Source organism: Hylobates moloch, unplaced genomic scaffold (assembly GCF_009828535.3).
Source record: "Hylobates moloch isolate HMO894 unplaced genomic scaffold, HMol_V3 SCAFFOLD_10, whole genome shotgun sequence".
In the NCBI taxonomy this organism is placed as follows: domain Eukaryota; kingdom Metazoa; phylum Chordata; class Mammalia; order Primates; family Hylobatidae; genus Hylobates; species Hylobates moloch.
Genome location: NW_026652285.1, coordinates 13185046 through 13209536, shown reverse-complemented (window position 1 = coordinate 13209536; position 24491 = coordinate 13185046). Strand labels below are relative to the sequence as shown.

The 24491-nt window shown below is 37.0% G+C and overlaps 1 protein-coding gene across 5 annotated transcripts in view; it reads right to left on the bottom strand.

Moving 5' to 3' along the window:
• NF1 (neurofibromin 1) overlaps nucleotides 1–24491 on the bottom strand; it is a 324371-nt gene that overhangs the window by 9126 nt on the left and 290754 nt on the right. For 3 of the 5 annotated variants that reach the window (XM_058446142.1, XM_032163044.2, XM_032163046.2), the window contains 9 exons: nucleotides 24109–24240; nucleotides 23044–23179; nucleotides 20946–21103; nucleotides 16853–16975; nucleotides 16327–16457; nucleotides 16048–16148; nucleotides 14809–14951; nucleotides 14416–14462; nucleotides 12697–12913 (listed from right to left, as the gene is read on the bottom strand). In XM_058446142.1, the coding sequence (XP_058302125.1) occupies nucleotides 12697–12913; nucleotides 14416–14462; nucleotides 14809–14951; nucleotides 16048–16148; nucleotides 16327–16457; nucleotides 16853–16975; nucleotides 20946–21103; nucleotides 23044–23179; nucleotides 24109–24240 (1188 nt within the window). Of the gene's footprint in view, nucleotides 1–6152; nucleotides 6207–11030; nucleotides 11112–12696; nucleotides 12914–14415; nucleotides 14463–14808; nucleotides 14952–16047; nucleotides 16149–16326; nucleotides 16458–16852; nucleotides 16976–20945; nucleotides 21104–23043; nucleotides 23180–24108; nucleotides 24241–24491 lie in introns of all 5 variants that reach the window. The other 2 variants (XM_058446141.1, XM_032163045.2) reach the window with 2 other exon arrangements.

The following is a 24491-nucleotide window of genomic DNA, read 5'->3' as shown; positions in this document are numbered from 1 at the left end:
TGCTCCTTCCTCCAAATCATACCAGAAACTTCCAGCAGAGGTCATCTTCTAGCCTTATTCATATCCTCATTCATGTTTATAAACAGAATATACTCTCCAGCAGCAGAAAGTACTGATCTTTCCAGCAAATTTGTCACTTCAAAGAAAACTCAGATGCTTTTTATTTTTTTAATCACAGTGCCTATTCCAAAGTAACTATTTACTGAGAAAATAATATAGCACAAAGGTCATACTGTAGAATCTGTTTCTTTTCAGCTATGGCAAGTCATTTCACATTCTGCAACCTTAAACAGATGCCATTTATTTCTCTTGAGGAGGAGATTAAACCTCCAAAAGCTGGGCCTAACAATGATTGATTATTTATTTATTTATTTAGAGACAGGGTCTTGCCCTGTTGCACAGGCTGCAGTGCAGTGGTGTGACCATAGCTCACTATAACCTTGAACTTCCAGGCTCAAGCTATCCTCTCGCCTCAGCCTCCCAAACAGCTAGGACTACAGGTGCATGCCACCATGCCTAGCTAATTTTAAAAGTTTGTCTAGAGATAGAGTCTCACTATGTTGCCAAGGCTGGTCTTGAACTCCTGGTCTCAAGCAATCCTTCCATCTTGGCCTCTCAAAGTGCTGGGATTATAAGCATGAGCCACTCACTGCACCCCACCCCAATTAATTTTATAAATAATCTAAGCAGTAACTTCAGAAAAGTAACCAGAAACTAAAATAAGATTTTTATTTTTATCTATCATGTTAGCAAAGATTACAAATTGGGTAACAGGACTGTGGTCACCCTTGCGGAAGTAGTGACTTAAGGGGGCATGAGGATGGCTTCTTGGGATGCTGGTAATGTTCTGTTTCTTGATGTAGATGATGGATTTTCAAGTGTGTTTACATTTTAAAAGTTCACTAAGCTGAAAACTTGCAATTTGTGAACTTTTCTGTTAAACATCAATAAAATTTACCCCCAAAATTAGACTGATTATACCTACTGCTAGCATAAGTTTTGGTGGGAAAGCAAACAGCTGCAGAATGTTTTAGTAATTTGTATCAAAATGTACATTACTGATTGATATTTACTGATACAAAAAGATGACCACAATTTTTGGAGTAGGAAAAAACACCCATACACCGGGGTGGCGGGGGGAGGGCGTAGGGCTGGCCAAATATTTTGCCAAAATATTTGCCAAAATATTTTATCTGCCAAAATATTTTATCTCTGTCAGAAGCCAAAGGACTAAAAATATATTTTACCTCTGCATGGCAAGATTTCAGCTAATTTGTACTTTATTCTTCTTTATATATTGAAATTTTAAACCTTGGAATGGAAAAATTTCCATTTTTGGACAAAAAGTAATATTTCAAGTCAAGAAGTATTCATATGTTACAGAAAATGTACATAGATCTACCCAGTTAGTTATTTGTTGGCTCATGAACAGGAAATGAACTTGGGATGACCTCCCTCTAGGAGCCACTCATCTTTCATTTGGATTCAGCTCTGAATTCAACTCAAGAGTATCAGGCATCTGTAAGCACCTGGTTTATACGCGCTTAACAGAGATTTGCTGTCTTGAAAATCTGAAATGCTGTCAAAGGAACATGGGCATTTGTCAGTGACTGTTTATGAACACGTGCACTGCATCAGGCATATGAGTGCAATGAAAAACATCAGTGACATTTCTCCAGGAGGTGAGCATAGCTGAGCCACCACTGAAAATCTGTTCTATTCAAATCTTTTTAAAAACCCTTATTAAATTTTTTAAGGCTAGTCATGTTCTAATCTAATCTAATCTAATCTAATCTAATCATATGCATAAAAAGATGACTAGCAACATTCATGGAACTTTTCTCTGGGTAACAGAATTCTGGTCTATTTAAATTCTCTTCTGTATATTTATTTGCATCCTCTCCAGACCTATTTACAAAAGAAATAACAAAACTGAAAGAAAGCTGCTCATGATCTCTGGAATGTGCCTTGAGCTTCTTTGGGATGTATGTTTGTGTATGCTCTTTTAATTGTCTTGCCTATCTCTGTAAGATAAAATTCAACCCATATTTTTTTTTCTCATCTCCTTTTCCTTCATGATGCATTATTCTGTCTCTTGCCAGAACTACTTTATCCTTCCTTGCTTTTAAATTAACTTGCCTATGATTCTACAACTTGTACATCCATCTTATTTCCTCTACTAAGTAAAGGCACTTAGAAGGGTAAAGATCATTATTATTCATTTTTGTTTCCCTGTAAAATCTAGTTATTTTTTCAATACATTGAAAAATTATTTTCAATTAATACTGAATGAACTGAATGCTTCCATTTTAAAATGTGATAGCTAGATCCCTGTAATTCAGAGCCCCAAAGCATGCAATCCCTGATCGCCAGAGAGTGGTATAATATTTTTAGTTGAAAAGATAGAATTTTTTTTTTCCCTTTGGCATCCTCCATTTAAAATTATGAATTTGTCAGCGTATTTGACCTTCCATTTCCTTAAATTTGCATTTGGCCTACAAGTTTCAAGTCTCCAGTAATTCTGAGTTATTTCTTTAATAGAAAATAAGATTCAGACAAAACTAGGACCTTAAAAAGACAAAGGTCTGAAACAACTTGGAGCTAGCCCGCACGCAGGAGGGGCATGAAGCATGGATGACCACTAGGAAGGCCCTATGACTCTCTGCCAGCAATCTGCTACCCTGGGGCTCGTTCTTGTGTGTCTTGCTACTACTAGACCATGGCCTACTCTGAGGGGAAAACAGTCATGACATGGGTGGCAATGCTTCTGTTTGGGCACAGTGTTATTCCTGAGAATTACAATTACATAAATTGTAGTAATGTAGATGAAGTCACTAGGGTGAAGGTATCTTCAAAAAAGTGCTAAGAACATTCCACTTTCTGTTTTGTGAAGCAAATAACCGTCAAACCTCAAATAATTTTAAAGGCCTTATTTATCTCCTGTTAAATGTTGAGGGTACAAAACAAGCTAAAAAGTTGTTCACATACTATGACCTCAAGTATAGAAAGAAAAGAAACTGGAAGGAAATGCACCAAAATGTTAATAAACAGTGGTTATCTATCTTAGAATGATAGGATTGTGGGTAACTTTTCCCTTTTATTTTTCTGAATTTTCCAATTTTCTCCTAATGAGCACATTAATTAAAAATGTAAAAGTACGAGTGACTTATCAGCCCCATCCCTCATAAACAAAAGCTTCAACACTATGTCAAAAGTTGATATTCTACTTCTATTCTCAAATTCATTTTTCATCTAAATTCTTGTTTTTGGAATGTATGTTTTCTTCCTACTTAGTGACCCAACTGTATAAATCACACATAGGTAAATGTGGTGTGACTGTGATTCCTAAGTTCAACTTCACAGCAAAGATGTTTTACTGTAAGGATCAAAGGAGAAACTAACAAAAATCTTGGAAAGTCATTAAAAAAAAAATTAAAATGCATTACATTTACACCAAAATGTATCTTGAAAAAGCCAAGGTAGTATGAAACAGAATTATCATAGTATCTAGTTCTGGCATTTAAGTTTCTAAGCATAATTCTCACTTCTAAGAATTTTGGCAGCATTCTTTCTTTTTATCCTCTAAAATTAAATCTAGAAATCTCTCTAGGAACTGGTGAAGGATTTCACCTCAATATCCCATAGGAAAAACTCTCAGATTATCCGACAGACCGCTCCAATGCAGACAGAACACATCCTGCATTGCTATATGCCATATTTTAAGTTAGTCAGAAGGCCTTGGTGCTGCACTTCTTTTCATCAAAGCCCCTTTAAAGTTTTGTATGCTGGTATCTCTTTTGCCCCTAAAGCATTGGCTCTCCCTTCTGGCCTTTGGTGGACACAAACAGACAAAACTACAAAGTGACTGACAGAAACCCAGAGGCTACCACACAAAGGAAATAAAGCTAAAAGTTCTGTGGTCCTGATTTGCTAGCTTAAATGACCCCACAGATACGCTGTGGTCAAACATGCAGCCAGTTACAAACATGCAGAGCAGAAACAGCTGGACATTCTGTAGAGCAGTGTATCAGTAGTACTGTGTTTCAATAAATTGTGGTGGTTCCAGATAAAGATAAAATCCTAAATAGAAGGTGTTATTGGCCAAAATTTAGTGAATTTGAGTAGCTGGGGAAAAGGATTAGATTACATTATTGTTATTTAAGTTTTATGTCTATCTTCCCTGCTAGAACATGAGTTCCTTGAAGGCAGGTATCAAGGTTTGTGTATTTTTACAACTAGTGATGTAGCTCCAGCCGGACAATTTTTTAGTCACCCATTTTTAAAAAACATTTTTGGTTTCCCAAACTGAAATAATCGGTTATAATAGTATCATGAAGTAATAAAAGAACAGAATCACTTAACTCTTGAAAAGCTAAGGAAAAATGGGTTAGGTAATTTGTGAGAAGCTATACTACAAAAATGACAGACTAATAATAACCGAAATCTCCTGCCACCTGTGCAGGAGCACTAGTGGGTTGCCTTACTCTGCATTGTTTATTTCATATACAATATGGCAAACTTATCAGAAAACTCTTATTACATACAGGAGAAGTCAAACATGTCAGAAGACCTAGGTTTGAGACTTGTTTGGATCAGTACTCTTATTTAGTTGCAATTCTTAATCTGGCAATTAAGGATAACAGCAGACTTGTCTATTTCAAAGGGTTGTTAGACAAAATAATCTATGTGAAGAATTTTTGCACACAGATAAAATAATTACTCCACAAATTAAGATGCTCCTAATATCTCAAGTAAAAGACCAGGTGATACAAAGGAGTTTTAGAACAAATACTGGGACTTCAATTTTATGCCAGAATTTGTAAAATTAGTGAAGCTAATATAAATAAGCACAAAATAGAATAAATCTTCTTAGAAGAAAAGGCAGCTACAGCCTATTTTTAAGCTACAGTAAATACATTCATGGAGGCATATTAAATATATACTTAGAAATATTTTTATTTTGAGCTAAATATAAAAAATTGTAACTATAAGAATTTTTGGCTTGGCGTGGTGGCTCATGCCTGTAATCCCAACATTCTGGGAGGCCAAGGCAGGCAGATCTTTGAGGTCAGGATCTTTGAGACCAGCCTGGCCAACATGGTGAAACCTCGTCTCTACTGAAAATACAAAAAAAATTAGCCAGGCTTGGTGGAACATGCTTGTAATTCCAGCTACTCAGGAGGCTGAGGCAGGAGAATCGCTTGAACTGAGGAGGCGGAGGTTGCAGTAAGCTGAGATCACACCACTGTACTCCAGCCTGGGTAACAGAGAGAGACTCCGTCTCAAAAAGAAAAAAGAATTTTTAAAAACGACTTTCACCAACTGCTAACACTTCTTTTTCTGTTTAGGTGTAATCATTTTGTATATTAATCACAGGTGAATAAAAGAAAAGGCATCTTTTATAAATTAGACATAAATGTGTCAAATTTTTTCTTCTTAGTCCTTATAGCTAACTAATGACATTTCTTTTTTTTTTTTTTGTGAGAAAGAGTATTGCTCTGTCACTCAGGCTGGAATGCGGTGGCGTGATCTCAGCTCACCACAGCCTCAACCTCCCCACCTCAGTCCTGCGAATAGCTTTTTGTATTTTTTGTAGAGAGAGGGTTTTGCCAAGTTACCCAGGCTGGTCTTGAACTCCTGGACTCAAGTGATCCGCCCGCCTTGGCCTCCCAAAGTGCTGTGATTATAGGCGTAAGCCATCGCACCTGGCCATATTCCTTTTTTTAACCACAGGTGATTGAATAGACAGCCAGCTTTAATTTCTGAGGAAACACTGGGGTTGGCTTCCTATTTGGGGAAAACAAGTTATTTTCTAAGTTAAAAAAACTTCATCAAACCACATATTCTGCTCTTTCTCTATTAACTCTCTCTTGAGTTTCTTATTAACCTGTCTTTGTTAGTCCAGGTCTGGGATTGCATCTTCATTGTTCAGGGTGGGTATCAGCAGCTCCATAACCAAGACAGGCCACACACTGGCCGTGCAATTCCTGTTAAGTACCAAGACCTTATAAAGTGGTGGCTTTACAAGTTCCTAAAGTGCCTATGCCAGACTGAGCTTACAGGGACGGGTGAGTAAAGTCTCATGCTATGTGCCCAGGATGAGTGTGGGGTAAGCAGTATTTTCGTGCAAAGATGATGAAAATAAAGAGTACCTTGATGAGGGAACAGCTGCATGAAAACTGCTGATTTAGAGCAAGGCAGAGAAGCTTTACAAAGAATGGAAGAAAAAAAGCAAGTGAGTGATGTTCATAAGTTTAAAAAAAGGGTGAAATACAATTAGATACTAGATAATTATAATGTTCCTTGGTTTTCAGAAGGAATCTGGTTTTAATTATTGAATTCTGACCATTAATTTCCTAAATATTACAATTGGTAAATAAATGACAGAACTTACAACTTTGTAGATGTGTTTTTTTTACCACTTATATTAAAATTAAGAATTAAGCTAAAAATTAGATTTAAAAAGTAGCAAGAATTATACCAAGAAATCGCTCAATTTAAAATTATTTTTCTCCCTTAAACATAGGATAATAACAAAGAAAAAGAAAGCAAATCAAGAAAAAAAAGGTCAGGTAATACCATAAACAATTCTCTAAAACATTAAAGTATTTCAGAGATCTTAAGTGGCCTCAAAATAGAGACTTTTAGGTTTCTTCTAAAAGGGAGATATTTCTTTTCTTTCTTTTAAAAGACGGGGGTCTCATGATGCTGCCCAGGCCGGACTTGAACTCTTGGGCTCAAGCAATCCTCCCACCTCAGCCTCCCTAGTAGCTGGGACCACAAGCATGTACCACTGTGCCCAGCTAAGAGGGAGGTATTTCAAACCTAGTAAAAAGAAGTATTACTGACTCAGAGCCAAGTCTAAGTTTAGAGAAATGGTTTGGATGAAATATCCCTCCGTACACAGAGCTATCAGCACTATTGGTTTAGGAATGTTATGATCACTACTTGATCTAGCCAGCTTCTCAGGAAGAAGGGCTACATTACAGAAGCAAAGTGAGAGAATGACGGGTAGGCTTGGATGAAGCCCAGAAATAAAAATGGAAGAAGGGAGTCTAAAGTAATGATGAACTAAGTATGTCTTTGTTCTAAAAAATTCACGCACCAATATTAACAGTAAAATGAGCTGATCAAACAAAAAAAATTTAAAGCCTTTTTCCTAGTAAAAAAAAATTTTAGGCCAGGCGCGGTGGCTCATGTCTGTAATCCCAGCACTTTGGGAGGCGGAGGTGGGAGGATCACAAGGTCAGGAGTTTGAGACCAGCCTGGCCAATATGGTGAAACCCCATCTCTACTAAAAATACAAAAATTAGCCGGGTGTGGTAGTGGGTGCCTGTAGTGCCAGCTACTTGGGAGGCTGAGGCAGGAGAATTGCTTGAACCTGGGAGGCAGAGGTTGCAGTGAGCTGAGATCATGCCACTGCACTCCAGCCTGGGTGACAGAGCGAGACTCCATCTTAAAGAAAAAAAAAAAAAAAAAATTAAATAGATCACAAATTTACTTGTTTTGTTTAAAAACATTTTTGAGATGAAAAATGTGTTATAAAACTCTTGCCATAATTATTACATGATCCTTCCACATAAATGTCTCTTTGAACTATCAGAATACTATATAGTACAAGGTACAACATGACAGGTATCACAATAGAGGTCAAAATAGTTACGTACATTCTACTGCCTGTTCTGATCTGAAATCTATTGAAGGCAGGTATCATGCCCTGGTAGCCCCTCTGCTCCCCTGGGGTCTAAGAGCCCCTTGCATATAGTAAACAATACATATATGTAGGATAAATATCTGGAATTTTGGTATTTTCTACAGTGCACTATAGTATTAATCTTGTATTTAAAATAAAAAAAAAAATAGTGCACACTTAGAATTTGTTAAACAACATGTTTCCTCCCTAGATCCATGGGCAAAAACCGTCAAGTCTCTGGTGACCAAGGATTCTAATACATACTTAACATACACCTACAAAATAGGTATTCAAATGTTTATTGAATTAAATTACAACAATTCTCCTCTGAAGAATATCAGAAGACCCTGATAAAGTATATATTAAATTTTAATGCTTTGGAAATGGATCCTATTCTTTTTTTTTATTTTATTATTTTATTTTGAGATAGGTTCTCAATCCCCTGCTGCAGTGCAGTGGCATGATCACAGCTCACCACAGCCTTGACCTCTCCAGCTCAGGTGATCCTCCCACCCCAGCCTCCCAAGTAGCTGGGACTACAAATGCATGCCACTACGCCTGGCTAATTTTTCTATTTTTGTAGAGATGGGGTTTCGTCATGTTGCCCAGGCTGGTCTCAAGCAATCCACCTGCCTCGGCCTCCCAAAAGTGCTAGGATTACAGGCGTGAGCCACCGCACTCAGCCTGGGTTTCATTTTCTAGTTCTAATCCTGGTTCTTCAATTCATGTCCAGCTCAGCTAGACTGGATCTAATAAGGATCATAATATCAAACCTGAAATATCCTTATATATCACAGAGTAAATGGATTCTCTTCAAGATGCTCTTATTGGTGTTTGGGAAAATCCTAAGAGCCAAAGTCTTAGGTCCATTTGGCTAAAGGGTCACGGTTAATGCAATTCTATATGCACTGAATCCCAGGTACAGTCATTGGCTCCACTGATGCCAAATTCAATTTCTACTAGGGAGAGATTCAGAAGACAACCATTTAGGTACTTTTATATGTGGACTTGTAAAACAGTCCCCCTTAGGATGGAGAATTAGGCTATGCTAATTTGTCAAGAAGAATGCATTTTCGGAGACAATTGCTTTATGTAAGTGACTACCACTTCTCCTCAAAGCTGGTAACTAATGAAATACCACCAAAATGTTTTATTTAAGTAAGACCTAACGCTGGGGCAGGAGGGGGAGGAGGAGAGGTTCATGAATCTCTTATTTTGTTGATTTGCTAGCAGAAAATGTTGGACAAAAGAAAATACAGCTTAGTAGCTGATCCTGCTAAACACCAAAGATCTAGAATGAAGAGTTTTGCATTGACATGGAACATTTGCAGCAAAGGGCTGAATGCGTGCAGATCAGCAACATTTGCTTTTTGAAATAGGGCAATGGAACCTTTATTTGTTTAAATCTCAGTAGACTAAGTGTAGGTTGATGTTGGGTAATTTGATGGTAAATCAAACTTATGCTCCATATCGGGGAGTGACAAAGAACTTCTTTAAATACTACTGCTTGAGACTTGGCTGCTGGGAATGGAGATAAGGAAATGTTTTGGTTTCTATACAGCTAAACAGCAAAGTTGAAACACCAGACTGAGTTAGAAATCTGGACAACTTTCTTTTGGTTTTTTGATATAAGCAAACTCAGCGCCATAAAGAAATGAGATGGCTGAGCGCCGTGGCTCAAGCCTGTAATCCCAGCACTTTGGGAGGCTGAGATGGGTGGATCACCTGAGGTCAGGAGTTTGAGACCAGCCTGGTCAACATGGGGAAACTCCGTCTCTACTAAAAATACAATAATTAGCCAGGCGTGGTGGAGTGCACTTGTAATTCCAGCTACTAGGGAGGCTGAGGCAGGGGAATCGCTTGAACCAAGGAGGCAGAGGTTGCAGTGAGCCAAGACTGCGCCACTGCACTCCAGCCTGGCTACTGAGCGAGACACTGTCTCCAAAGGGGGAAAAAAAAAAAGGGCTGGGCTCAGTGGCTCACGCCTGTAATCCCAGCACTTTGGGAGGCTGAAGTGGGCGGATCACGAGGTCAGGAGATCGAGATCATCCTGGCTAACATGGTAAAACCCCATCTCTACTAAAAATACAAAAAATTAGCCAGGTGTGGCGGTGCGCGCCTATAGTCCCAGCTACTTGGGAGGCTGAGGCAGGAGAATGGCATGAACCTAGGAGGCGGAGGTTGCAGTGAGTCGAGATTGCACCACTGCACTCCATCCTGGGCGACAGAGCAAGACTCTGCCTCAAAAAAAAAAAAAAAAAAAAAAAGAGAGAGAAGGATATAAGATTACATGGAGCTAAAGATATGAAGCAATATACCTAATTATAAAGAAAAGATCAAGTCTTACCATTAAGTGTTATTCTGTAAGAGCAAACGACAAAAACTCAGTGATTGGGCATATAAATTGGGATCCTTTTGAGAACATGAGCCCGTAATTTAGAGATACAAATGGGTTTTGTGGGAGAGTAAGGTTACTTTTGAAAAGATAAACCCTTTCTCTGAAAACATGTAGTAAAATAAACTGTCAAACCAATGACACACAATTGAGTGACAGGAAGAGTTGAACACCATGATACCACTTAATTAATTCTATTACTTTTAAACCTCCTCATCTCTTCTGTGTATAGTCAGAGATTTCCAGCCTGAATAAAGGCACCATCTTTGGAGAGCTAATGGAGGTGACACCATTAGTTTGAAACTGGAACCAAAGCCATAAAACCTATTCTGATTTTAATAAACAATTCTAAGTAAAAGGTTGTAGAGTAAGACTGTTTTACCAAAGCAAATGATTTGGCAAATAGCCAATCAACACTGGACATATGCAACTAATCAAATTGCAGAGAAACCTGTAATGGTTCTTTATTCTCATCCAGATTATTTTATTGTCTCCATTTGTGGGCAAAGATAGGCAGAAATTTCCCTAACAATTAGGCTGGGTAAAAAAAGTCAATTAAAAAACTAACCATTTTTGACATGTTTAACACCAGTTTAGTAGCCCAAAAGGCAAAAGCTTGGTTAAGATGAAGCAGACTTTAAAAACTTTTCAAATTTTGTTCAATAACCCAGAAAATAGTCCAACAGAAAAAAAAGAACTGGTGAGCTTAAGGCAAGGCAGACATAAGTAATGAATTAGCAATAAACAAACAAAAACAAGGAAATAAAGAAGGAGAAGGGAAAGTAGATAATCAGACAGACAATAGCCATGGAAGGCAACGAATGTAGTACAGAAGGGCCTGGCCTTGGTTCTAGATAAGAACTGTATAAAGCAGTTAACCTAGCTCTTCTAAAACTCAATCTCCCCAATGTACACAATATTGTGAGCCTAAAACTAAATTACCTGTATGGTTCCCTAGCTCCAAAATGCTAAAGGGTTTATCAGCAGGGAAGCAGGAAGGAAGGAATTCAGTGGCTGCAGTATCTGTAAAAAAAGTAAATTTTAAGTTTTGCCCTGGCCTTCACAGCTGAAATGCTGATAATGGGCAAGACCAGAAGCAGACGCCAGGGCAGTGCTTCTCCAATTCTAGTGTGTGTAAGAATCGCCTGGGTTATTTACTAACACACTGACTACTGGCTGGGCTCTACTTGGAGTTTTTTGTGCAGATCTGAGGTGAAACTCCAGCATCTGCATTTCTAACAAGCTCCCAAATGATGCTGCTGGTCTGGGATCACACTTGGAGAAACACTGTACTAGAGAGTTAGTGGCAGAGGGCAAACAAACCTTGTTACATGGGGAAAAAAGTTAGACTTCTCTCATTTCTGGGGGGAAAAAGGATTACTTGTAAGGCGACCGACAAATGTTGAAATAAAATTTGTTTCCTCTGCTGACCAAAGCTTTGTTGTTAACCAGAATTTAATAGAATATAGTTAATTACATAATAGTTTATAATATGAATTGGGTATTGCCAAATTCTTCAGAACCTTCAAAATTATATAAGTTGAAATGTTCATGCAAAACTGAGATCATAAACTGGGAATTCTATTTATTGATCTTGAACATCACAGAATAGTTATGTCATTTGATTTTTTTAAAATTTATGCTAACACTTAAAAGAACTATATATAGTAACTTTTCCTTATAGAATGATGTGTTTCATAAGTGAACTTTTCAGATAATGGAACTTTAAACAACTAAAGTTTATTTTATTTTTAACCATTTTAGAAGAATATCTTTCTAAATAGAAAACACAACCATAACAAAAGCTTTCTTCATTACTCACTGTCATAATAACACACACAATAGTTTAAGTTCTATAATGAATAGCACCTCCTGGGTCAACCAGAGTTGTATGAAACCATTCACTATGACACTGAATGAGTCCAGAGTTCTGTAGGTTTGCCATTTCTCCCATCTTGTTTATCTCAGTCCCACCGGAGCTATTAGCTATTAGTATTTCTCAGTGTATTCAAATCTAAGTTGCATTATGAATTGGTATATATATGCTTATGGGCTTTAAGATGTTGTTTTCTTGAGATGAATTTTTTGTTTAATTATTTATTTACTTCCAGATTTTCAGGATGGTCTATGGATGGTTGAGTTATTGCTGGCAGCAGGAAAGTGAGGTACCTAATAGATTTTGTGTTTCTTCTTCTTTTTTTTTTTTTTTTTTGATATAGTATGCTGTATCAGAGATAGAGGAAAGAGGCCCTTAGGGCAATGTTAGTATATCTAGTAAAGGAATTATAGTTCTGTTCACTTACAGAATAATGTGTTTTAAGTTGCTCTTTCTGCCCAAACTCTAGAAACTTGTCAACCTTAGAAACTTGTCAACCTTGGAATATCATGTGGACATTTTAACATTTTATTGTCTTACATACAACTTGTTTGAAAGTAGAAAGCTTCAAAGAGTAACAAAAGTCAAGTCAGTTACAAGGTAAAGAAGAAATGTAAGGTGAATCTCATAAGAAAAAGGAGCAAAATTTGCTATAAACTGATCACAAGGGAATTCCTAATGTTGGTATCTTATATTCTTGCTCAAAGTCATATAAAGATCACATTTACTGACCTGGGGAATGCTGGGAAGTTGCAAGTGAGGTCATGGAATTAGAGAGGTTAAGGTTGGCAGTGATACTAAGCTGGCTCTGCAGTGCAGGAGGGTAAGGAGATGTGGGTGTCAGGAGGGATTCCTCACTGGTTTCTTCATCAATTCCAGGCAGGTATGTGTCAATCAAGGCATCAAGAAACTTAACAATAAGCTCAGCATAGTCTGGAATTTGTGTTTGCTGTAATGGAAAATAGGTAATTATTTTAGTTCCTTTTTTTTAAGTAAATCCCCATCTGAAGCCAAAAATATTAATTTTGTTTGGACTTAATTTACTATTTTTCTTCCTTTGTATTACTTATCATTAAAAAAGGGGAGTAGAGTAATATTTATAGACTATCATAGGACTTACAACAGGGAGTTCTATTCAGCTTAAAGCTTCCAGATGAACCTGCATTTTCTGAAAGCCATGCACAAGACAGACTGAATTTAATACTGAGACAATACAATCATCAGGAATGATGTCTAGCCAATTTTCCAAAACAGAGAAAATGAGCAGAGCATCATCATTCCAGCTGCCATTTAGATTCCACTCACTAGACACTGTAAAGGGCTCAGAGGGTTATTGGCAATCCAAATGCAAAAACTTCTGTATGATATACTTATTTCTGTAACTTTAGGCCCATTTTTTAAGTGACAACCTTTGCATGTCAACAGATATTCAGGTAATAGCGAAAGGAAATAAACAAAATACCCAATTCTTAAAAACTGGAACAAGGTTTATATAATTCATATTGATTTAGCACCACCTGTATCTAAAACACTGCACCAGGAACTGTTCAAGGAAGAAACAGAAACCCTGTCTTCAAGGAACTTTGATCAATTTGGAGAGAGCCCACATACAGAGAAAATGATTATATACATATTATGTAGCACTACATAAACTAATGCCAATCAAAAAACAAACCGAGGCCAGGTGCGGTGGCTCATGCCTGTAATCCTAGCACTTTGGGAGGCCGAGGTGGGCAGATCATGAGGTCAAGAGATCAAGACCATCTTGGCCAAAATGGTGAAACCCTGTTTCTACTAAAAATACAAAAATTAGCTGGGTGTGGTGGTGCATGCCTGTAGTCTCAACTACTCAGGAGACTGAGGCAGGAGAATCACTTGAACCTGGGAGGCAGAGGTTGCAATGAGCCAAGATTGCACCACTGCACTCCAGCCTGGAGACAGAGTGAGACTCTGTCTCACAAAAAAAAAAAACAAAAAAAAAAAACCAAAAACAAACAAACAAACAAAAAAACTGAATAAGAGCATATGAGGACAAATCCAGAGAGAAATTAATCTAATCTAATAGGCTGGAAATAAAAATGTTTTCATGAAATAGATTTTAACCATGGTAATGCTCCTTGCTAGTCATAAGATATCCAAGTGTTTGCATTAAGATTATCAAATACACAAGGGACTGTGGCAGAAAAGTATCACAGAGGTTTATCATACTCTTCTGAAAAACTGAGCGTAAGTTGACTTTGTTTATAAAAGTGAATACACACCCCCCACCCACACCATGCTGCCTCCTGGAAAAAAACCTTGTGATGAGAAACTTTTTATAAAAGTAACATATGTGTTTATTGTGAATTATTATTCTGCTTTTCAGCATATTGTGTGTTCTTAAAGCAAGCATACTAATTTGAACAGAAACCTTCATTTTGCCAAAAGTTAGAGAAAAATATATTTTCTTACCTTTGAAAAGGGTCCTGCAAACCGCCACAAGCCATTAAAACCAAAACCTGCAACAAATCAAATGTTACTCTCATAACAAGCAAGATATCTTTTAATTGTAACAGAAATTAAATAAGTAGTATAGCTGATGATATATAAACCCTATGTACATGTTGAAAACATGTTTTTAGAATGAGTGTCAAAGCAACTAAAACCTACTTAAAATATACTCAGTATAAAAAGTTGTCAACCAGCTACATTGGACATACAATTGAGAGAGTAAAAAAATGGAATATGGAAATAAAAGTATGAACAAGTCTATCCCTTATAAAGAATTCTGTAGTCAATGCATTCTACAACAGTGCGCATGTTAGCAAGTTCATCAACCATCCTTCTCCAGATACATTTATTTACTTTGCAGGTAAGATGTTTGGTATTGTGGTGGGGATTCTTCATGGTACACCACACTCTGCACAATTCCATGGATTGGATTTAACAAATTTGGATCTTGGCACAATGATAACAGGGTGTTGATCTTAGAGTCCAACAAATTGTGCCTAAAAAAAAAAAAAGTCAACAGAAGAACATTTTAGAGGAAAATTAAATGAAAATATGTAGTGGAAAACATAATACGCATTCCCCAGAATAATGTGCCAAAATTAAAGGGAGATGAGTGCTTTTTACTTTCTGGGGCATTCCTTCATTTTCCAAATTTTATACAATGAACATGTGTGTGTGTCTGTTTTTGTTTGTCTTTTGTTTTTAGTCACCAGGGAAGAAATGGTGAAAACAAACAACTGGTAGTGTCATATAACCATGTGTAACCATATACGGTAAATGTTTGCTTAAGACAAGGTTGGACCTGTCTGCTACTTAGCATGCTTTAGTACTATTTCCATACTGACATGCACTTAGGAAGTTAAAACTAAATTTAGGATCTGTGCAAAACAAAAAGAAAAAAAATTAAATTTAATGTTAATCAGTGCTTTTAAAATGCTGAGTCAGATCAAATAGGGAAAGCAAAATAGTTTAGAGGGAGTGAAATACATGATCCAACTGAAACTTAGGAGAAAAATTGTTTCTAAACCGGCTACACTCCATTAATAAAAATAACTGAGTTCTAACTCTCTAAAATTCTAACATGAGATTAAAAAAAGAAAATAATGACATGATATAGAAGGCCTAGATCAGGAAAAGAATTTATTTGAACTATTTAAATTTGAACACTTTGAGGTTAATATTTTTTAGTCCTTAAGAGAGAATAAAATTCACCTCCTAAACAGGTCAATTTTGTTTTCACTCAGCTGTGGATAAATACAAAAGATCTACTAAAAAGTAAACCAAAACAGGTATGCTGATTTAGATATAGCAGTCTAATAGTTTGCTTCTAAGTGAGGAAAATGAGCAATGATCATCAAAATAAACCACTTAAATAAATCAACCAGATTTTTAAAAAGTCTTTCCTTATCAACTTTCTAATAGATCTAATAGGTCAAAACTAATCTTAACCCTCATTAAACCTACCGTCTCAAAGCTAAAATCACTATCACAATATCTCATTTTGCCCTCTTTGCAACCAGTGCACATTACTGGGTAAGCATTTGACTTGAAGACAAGCACGAAGGTTAATTAAAATCAAAAGGAGATACTTACACAACAGGAAAGACTTTGGGAAACACAACACTGGCCTCTGCTAAGTATTCATAAAGAATTCGTTGATCAAACTCATCTGTGGTATATTTTACCAGTGTAGCCTGCCAAGATGCAAAAAAGTAAACACACAACATTTTTACTTTGTGGCTGAATTGTTATCTGTTTGGGTGAGAAGTAGAAGACTGTATCCTATTCATGTTTTTAATATTTAAGGGCCTCCTAAAAGTAGACTGGAATAAAAATTTGAGGGTGGGAGACTCAAAAAGGGGAAATCCTTACTAGAACAGTAAGAAGCAGCGCCTGGATCTTCGGATCAGTAAGTACTTCTTCATCCAAGAGAACATTTGATTCAGACACTGAAACCTTACGTAAATGTGGGTGCTGTTGTGATGAGGAAATCCTCTGAGTTTCTGCAGTAAGATAGAGAATTAACGTGATCAGCTGTATTAATCAAACACCTGGATAATCACTTCGCCTAACTATTTCAATGTTACTTCTAAAATTCAACAGCTTTCTTTAGTAGATACTTAAAATACTAACATAAACATCATAGAGAATTACTATTCGCCTATACAAAAGTTTTGGCTACCTATTTACAATGCTGTATATAATATATATGATTAATTTTTACACAAGCTTCAAGATAACTGTCATTTTAAGAATGGTAGAGTTTATCTTTTGAGAAATGGCAAACGTTTCTATATTTCATTCTAAGGATTCTAAGAAATGGCTGGAAAATAAACATGACTTTCATGTACTCTCCCACCTTATTTTCAATGATCTAGATCAATACTTTGTTTCTCACCCATTTCATAATCAGTTTCTGCTACTCTCCTCATTTTGGGGGGTGTTGTGATCCCTGATTCCATTTCTTGCCTTTTAGGAGCCTTTGTGTCTGATATCAAGTGATCAAAACTTTTCCTTGTTCCTATAAACAAAAGTTAAGAATATGGAAGTTCATTAACCACAGTGTCTATAAATGGGAATATACTAAAAAGAAAATGTTTGGACATAAAGTGTTTAAGCTTTCACTCAGGACTCAAAGAAAGCTCTAATATATCCCTGGAGCAGTTTCTTTCCTTTATTTTCCATCTTCTCAAAGGGTTTTGTTCCCATAGCTTTCTGTTTCAGGATAGGTTGCACCTTAGTGGTGCAAATTAAACTGGGATTGTATTCTGTACACTGGAGGTAAACCAAACTACACTGGAGGTAAATCAACAAATATGATAACTGATAATAAATGCAAAGGTAGGCATTATTCAGTAGCAAAGGTCAACTACATCTGACCAGTCTTTTCAGTTTAAGAAACGCTGCTGGTGCCAAGAACTACTCATTAATACATGAGTAATTTCTAAGCTTAGGAAAAAAGCAGAGTTTGATTTTAATTTTTTAAGCTTTGAAAAAAAGATATGCATGCCTGAAAATACTAAAAACTAGATACACTGGGAGATGCTTTAAAAATAGCAAGTAGCATTATCTCCCATTTGGCTTTTACTTTCTCTAATCATGTAATCATGTATTAACACTATTTTTTTCTTTTGATAGGGTCTCGCTCTGTGGCCCAGGCTGGAGTGCAGTGATATGATTTCAGCTCACTGCAACCTCTGCATCCTGGGCTCAGGAGATCCTCCCACATCAGCCTCCCCAGTAGCTGGGACTACAGGCACACACTACCACACCCAGCTGATTTTTCTATTTTTAGTAGAGACAGGGTTTCTCCATGTTGCCCAGGCTGGTCTCGAACTCCTGGGCTCAAGCGATCCACCTGCCTTGGTCTCCCCAGAGTGCTGGGATTACAGGCATGAGCCACCATGCCCGGCCAACAGTATTATGTTTTTAAAGCCAGAATTAAAGCCAATATAATAAAATCTGACAATTTAACACTTGAGAAATACAAAGTCTATTACCTCAAGAATTAATATGAATAACTATTCATAATAGTCATAAATACCAAGGCCAAATAATTTAACAGCCCAAAGTAGTCTAGTCCGGCTTCTTCGTTTCATGCACATGTACACTGATGAAGCCATGAGCAGTTAAGTAATTAGTCTGAGGTAGCATGGCTAGGGATCTAGACAATGACCAGATGGAAAACTCAGGTTTTCTAAAACCAGTCAGTGCTTTCCAAACATGAGATTGGGACACTACTTTCTACATTTAGTTTTCCTTCCTTTCTCACTCGTCCTTTTTATTTTATTCTCTGCATTCTTCCTGGAAGATCTCATTCTGCTTCCATAGCTTCAACTATCTGTGAGCTAATCAATTCTAAATGTTTACTTGTTTACTTTCTTCCCGAATTCCAGGTACATCTTGTGGTTTATCTCTTAGATATACACTCATAGATGTCTTGAAAATATTTCAAATGTAATCAACCTAAATTTATCATGTACTGTGAACATATTAGTCCTGATCTCTATGAATGGAATCACTATCCAGACAGTTTTTAAAACTAAAAACTTCTGACATCCTTCACAATCTTCTCCCCTTCCCCACCTGCAACAATTGGTCACTAAGTCATGTCCATTCTACTAAATCCTCCTGCCTTGGCCTCCTGAGTTCCTGGGACTATAGGTGTGTACCATTATGCCCAGCTCCAAACCTGCTAGTTCTTCTCCATTCTCCCATTGCTCCTGCCTTAGTGTGGGGCCCACACCATTTTTTTTGCTTGGATTGCTGTATCAATTTTATTAAATGGTTCCTTTGCTAAAAATCTCTTCCCGTCTATCCACATTGCTGCTAGAAAAACTTGGCAAAAATTAAAATTTGGTCATGTTCTTCCCCTACTTAAATACCTCAGCTGAATGCGTGATAAGGGTAAATCTCTTACCATGGCACACAGTCGTTTCCAATCGAGTTCTAGTCCTTCTTCTCATCTCACTTCCTATCCCATTCCCCATGATGCCATGATGTATCATCAGTTGCTTTCCTGCCTTTTCTTTATTCTTGATATTCCCTGCTGCTCTTAAACATACGCCTCTACTTATCCTGTTGTCTATTTTGCAAGCATATATTAAATCTTTGGGACACAGCCCAAATCTTATCTCTTCTCTGCAGTTTTTTTTTTCTAATTTCCCCAGATCTCCGGATTCCCCCATCAAGACATATCATTTTACTGGCACCTGGAGTTGCTGTTGTGATTGGCTGATTATAAATCTTGGACACAAATTACAAACTCTTCCAGGGCAGTTACCTTATCTTTTTCACTTAGTACATGGGTTGAATGAATTCAATACTACATTTTTTTTTGAGGTTAGTTTTTCATTTACAACTTCATTTGCATGAAAATCCAGAATTACAAAACACAAAGTAACCAGGAAACTCCTAAATGATTATTTATGGCAAGGTACTAACAGAAGGGAACTTAAACAACAGTAACACACCTATGTGGCTAGTAACCGTGATTGACACATTCATGGTTTCTATTTCTTTCATGGTTTCCTGGCAGGTTATTTATGTTACAATTTGTTGTTTGTTCACTAATTTCCTTATGAACACAAACATTTTTCCAATACCTAAAGATACTTAAATATGTTTGCATGGATAACTGAAATCTGCTGAACCATTCCACTGAAATACAGATCCCAATGTATTCCAGTAACAATTACAATTTTACCCAGTGGAATACAAGAACATCTCTGCATTTCCTCTGAGGAGCGATGTAAGATCAGTGTTTTGGTTTGTTTGTTTGTTTGTTTGGAGTCAGGGTCTCACTCTGTCACCCAGGCTGGAGTGCAGTGGTGCAATCTTGGCTCACTGCTAGCCCCACCTCCTGGGCTCAAGTGATCTTCCCAAGTAGCTGGGACTACAGGTGCTCGTCACCATGCCCAGCTAAGTTTTGTATTTTTTGTAGAGATGGGTTTTGTCATGTTGCCCAAGCTGGTCTTGAACTCCTGGACCCAAGCAATCCTCCCACCTGAGTCCCTCAAAGTGCTGGGATTATGGGCGTGAGCCACTGCACCTGGCCTAGTGCGTTCTTTCATTCATTTACTTTCAGTTACTAAAATGGAAATGAGTCTCGCAGCATCTTAGGTGTACTTCTCAGAGACAAAAATTCTATAAATGTTGATGTAACTGAGCAATCTTAATTTCAAGAATCCTATCTTCCGGCCAGACATGGTGGCTCATGCCTGTAATCTCAGCACTTTGGGAGGCCGAGGAGGGTGTATCACCTGAGGTCAGGAGTTCAAGACTAGCCTGGCCAACATGGTGAAACCTCGTCTCTACTAAAAATACAAAAGTTAGCCAGATGTGGTGACGTGTGCCTGTAATCCCAGCTACTAGGGAGGCTGAGGCAGGAGAACTGCTTGAACCCGGGAGGCAGAGGTTGCAGTGAGCTGAGACTGTGCCACTGCACTCCAGCCTGGGTGAACAGAACAAGACTTCATATCAAGAAAAGAAAAAAGAAAAAAAAGAATCCTATTTTCTTTCAGTAATTGAAAAGCATGTCTTTTTGTCTTTTCAAATAAATCATGGCAAATAATACTATTACAGCTTCATACCATATTCATATATTCTCTCAGATGATAATTTTGGGAAGTATTACAGTATATGATTAAATCCCCTGAGTGCAGCAAGACTCTTCTTTCCTTATAGGTATTTATCTAATATGTCTCAGAGTCCCATTCCCTGCTGGCCAGCCAAGGCAAAACAAAATAAGGAGAGTCACAATATTTAGTCTAAGATTCAGAAAAAACTGTTTCAAGGTCCCATTCTCATTTCTCTATCTCAACTTATAATGCTTAACTGATCTATCAAACTCTCTTTTAAATGGCATCAAAAACTTTGCTACATTGAGACAGAAAATTTTGATAATCCCGAAATTTCAAATAATTTTCCAAGAGTAAAAATATCTATTTTTTAAAATAATTAAAAAAACTACATAATTTAAATAAACTAACCAAGCAACTTCTTAGTGTTGGCCTGAGAAGGCTGCCCCATGTCCAGGCTCATGGATTTCCTGGCTCGGGGACTGGTCTGGCCGACAGCTGGATAGGTGGCTGCAAGGTATCCTTCAGAACCTTTGGGAGAGGACCATGGCTGACTCTCCTTCAGTGTCCTGAAAGAGGAAAACAATAGAGAAAAATTAATTAACATGGTGACAAATACAACCATTGTTTGCTCCTTCCAAGTGGCTGTGCTATTTCCTAACAATAGCAATCAATTAATTTTAAAATTGCACTTTAAAGGGCTTTAGGTTACAAACTCTTGGTGTACCCCCAGGAATTATCAACTTTCTTGCCATAGTATCTCGTACATAGTAGGTACTTACCAAATGCCGAACAAAAAGATCGGTACTGCAATTTTTAAAAGCTGACAAATAAAAAGGTATAGCAACAGAGGTGTCCAATCTCTTAGCTTTCCTGGGCCACACTGGAATTAGAAGAATATACTGGGCCACACATAAAATACACTAACTACAGTTGATGAGCTTAAAAAAAAAAAAAAAAAAAACCCCAAAAAATCTCTTAATGTTTTAAAAAAGTTTACAAATTTGTGTTGGGCTGCATTCAAAGCCGTCCTGGGCTGCGTGCAGCCTGCAGGCCATGGGTTGAACAAGCTTGGTGTACAACATGATGTTTTAAAATATGTTTACATTGGCTGGGCGCTGTGGCTCACGCCTGTAATTCCAACACTTTGGGAGGCTGAGGCAGGCGGATCACCTGAGGTCAGGAGTTCAAGACCAGCCTGCCCAACATGGTGAAACCCCATCTCTACAAAAATACAAAAATTAGCCAGGCATTGGTGGCACATGCCCGTAATCCCAGCTACTCGGGAGGATGAGGCAGGAGAATCACTTGAACCCAGGAGGCGGAGGTTGTAGTGAGCCGAGATTGTGCCACAGCACTCCAGCCTGGGCGACACAGCAAGACTCTGTCTCAAAAAAAATTAATAAATAAAAATAAAATGTTTACATTGTAGAATGGCTAAATCAAGCAAATTAACGTATGTGTTACCTCATATATTTATCTTTTATGGTGAGAATACTTAGAATCTACTCTTGTAGCAATTTTCAAGTATAAAATACATTGTTATTAACTGTAGTTATGTTGATAAAAGACCTTGAACTTATTGCACTGATTTTTTTAAATCAGAAAAAATTAAGTCTAAATAGGCAATTGTTTAAAAAACAAGAAAATCAGACATTAATTTATACTTTGACAGGGGAACACAGGCAAACTATTTTACCCTTTCTATAACAAAAAGGGCATATCTCAAAGTAATATAATAATGGGACTGACAAAAGTAAGACTATTGAATACCAAGTATGTTTGAAAAATTTTTGCATACATTGTTAGAATCTTAAGGAAATTGTTGAAGTCTTTTTATCAAAAAGCAGGATGTTGATAAATGGAATGATATGAGTTTTGTGAACAGAAGATAACTTTTCTATGTTCAACACTGTCTCTAAACCTTAAAGATATTTTTATTTAATTGAAAATACAGAAAAATCCCCCAATGATGCCATTTTCATGAAATTTCTCTAAATTATACTGAAAAATATACTACCCAAACCCACGTATAGCAGATATGATTTTTACCATCTAAGTCTACATTATAGAAAACTTTTAAATAACTTGTGTGATATAAGTAAATACAACAAATGTGTTAGCATGTCTGTATTTTTACAAATCTGTATAGATTCGTTCTCTATCCAAGCACATGTGTTGTTTATATTTCGCGTTAGTTTTTTTCCCCAGGCCCTTCCCCTACAACCTAATATTTTCAAGAGCATCTCTTTTCATTGTTCATTTGGTCTGTGCTTCAGAGGCAAACTAATGTTAACATTAGCACAATTAGACTGGAAGAATAACTTTCCTACTAACCCACATAAAATACTACACATTTATAAAATGAGTTTGACTTACACACTCTTCCTAGGCCATCTCTAGATTTCTGCCATGTTACCTTCTAGATTACTCTGCTGCTTGCCTCTATTAGCTGGAAAATTGAAACCTGATTATGATTATGTAATTATAGGAGAGTAAATCCACTTACCTATAGGTAAGGTCACCATGATGAATGGGATATGTATCCATAGGAACATTTTCCATTGAAATATCAGTAAGAAGAAGTGACTTTCTATGTTTTAGGCTGCAGCGACTTCGAACTTCTTCAGACACTGTAAGTAAAGCTAAAAGGAAAACGGTGGCAGGTTAAAAAATTTAACAAATCACAAGTGTGACTTAAAATAGGATGAACTTCTTACAGTCTCCTAAAGAGGGTAATACCTGTTAAATGTGCACATATTTTGGAAGACTACATAAATATGAAATATACAGAGAATTAATAAGCATCTTTTATTTTCCAAGTGCTTCAATGTACGTTTGATTTTTAACAAACACATAGTAGGCAGGGCAGGTATTATTAAGCTGAATGAGAAAAAATACTGAGATGTGAAATGATTTGCTCAAGGTGATACGGTTCAAACAAAAAAGTTGAACAAATACAAGTCTGTAAAACTGAGAATCAGCACTTTCCATCAAACAACTATGTTCAAGAATTGTATTGTACATAAGTGCGAAGTGTTGCTGAGTAGAGAAACAAAAATCAGATAAGAGCAAATAGGAAGCTTTAATGGAATGGTGGGGATAGGGCAGATATTCCAGATAAAACGACATAAGGAATGAATATTGAAGAGGCAGTTGCTTGTAGGAGATGGCAAGTAGATTAGCTTAAAATAACTCATCCATTTGGAGTGGTAATAAAAAATGAGGCTCATGAAATTTAGAGAAAGATAACAGAACTGAGAGGGCTATTTAAGGGCCCAGGATGCTAGACTGAAGCATTCAGATTTTATGACGGTTAACAGAGAGCCACTGTAGTGTCTTGAACCAAAGATGACCAAGGGAACACATTTCAGATTTTAATGGGAATTAAATTTTTTCCTACAGAAAAATGTTCTGGCAAAACTCTCAAAATTTTAACCACCACTAAAGGACTAGACTGTGAACTTTCTGCTCTGCCAAGCAACCACCAAAAAACCTATAGGTATTTGTACTTTTTGAGTGATCCTTATATATAGATGTAGCAAGATTAATTTTGTTTATTTTGTGTTTTTACCTGCTAAGTAGGCCACGCTCTGTGTATTCACTTCAAATTTGTCACAATTTCTGTGTTTGTTAACCAGAGTTAGTAGTGTATGTAAAATTCTGACTGTTCTTGCAACAATGGCAGGTGAAGGATGCCTGTACCCTACAAAAAACAAACAAGTAAGAATTAATTTTTTGAACAAGTATCTGCTGAGGTCTTCTTCCCTGACTAACAACTCTGCAAGGAACAGAAATATAACTCCTACTTTCCAAGAATAGCCGTTTGGGAAGGTAAAACATGCATATGTGAATGTGAATAATTAATTATGTGTAAGATTAAGTACCAAAAATGTGTAGAATATAATATTCCCTGGAACTCTACAGTACTCCAGGAAGAGGAAAATTAAAAAACAT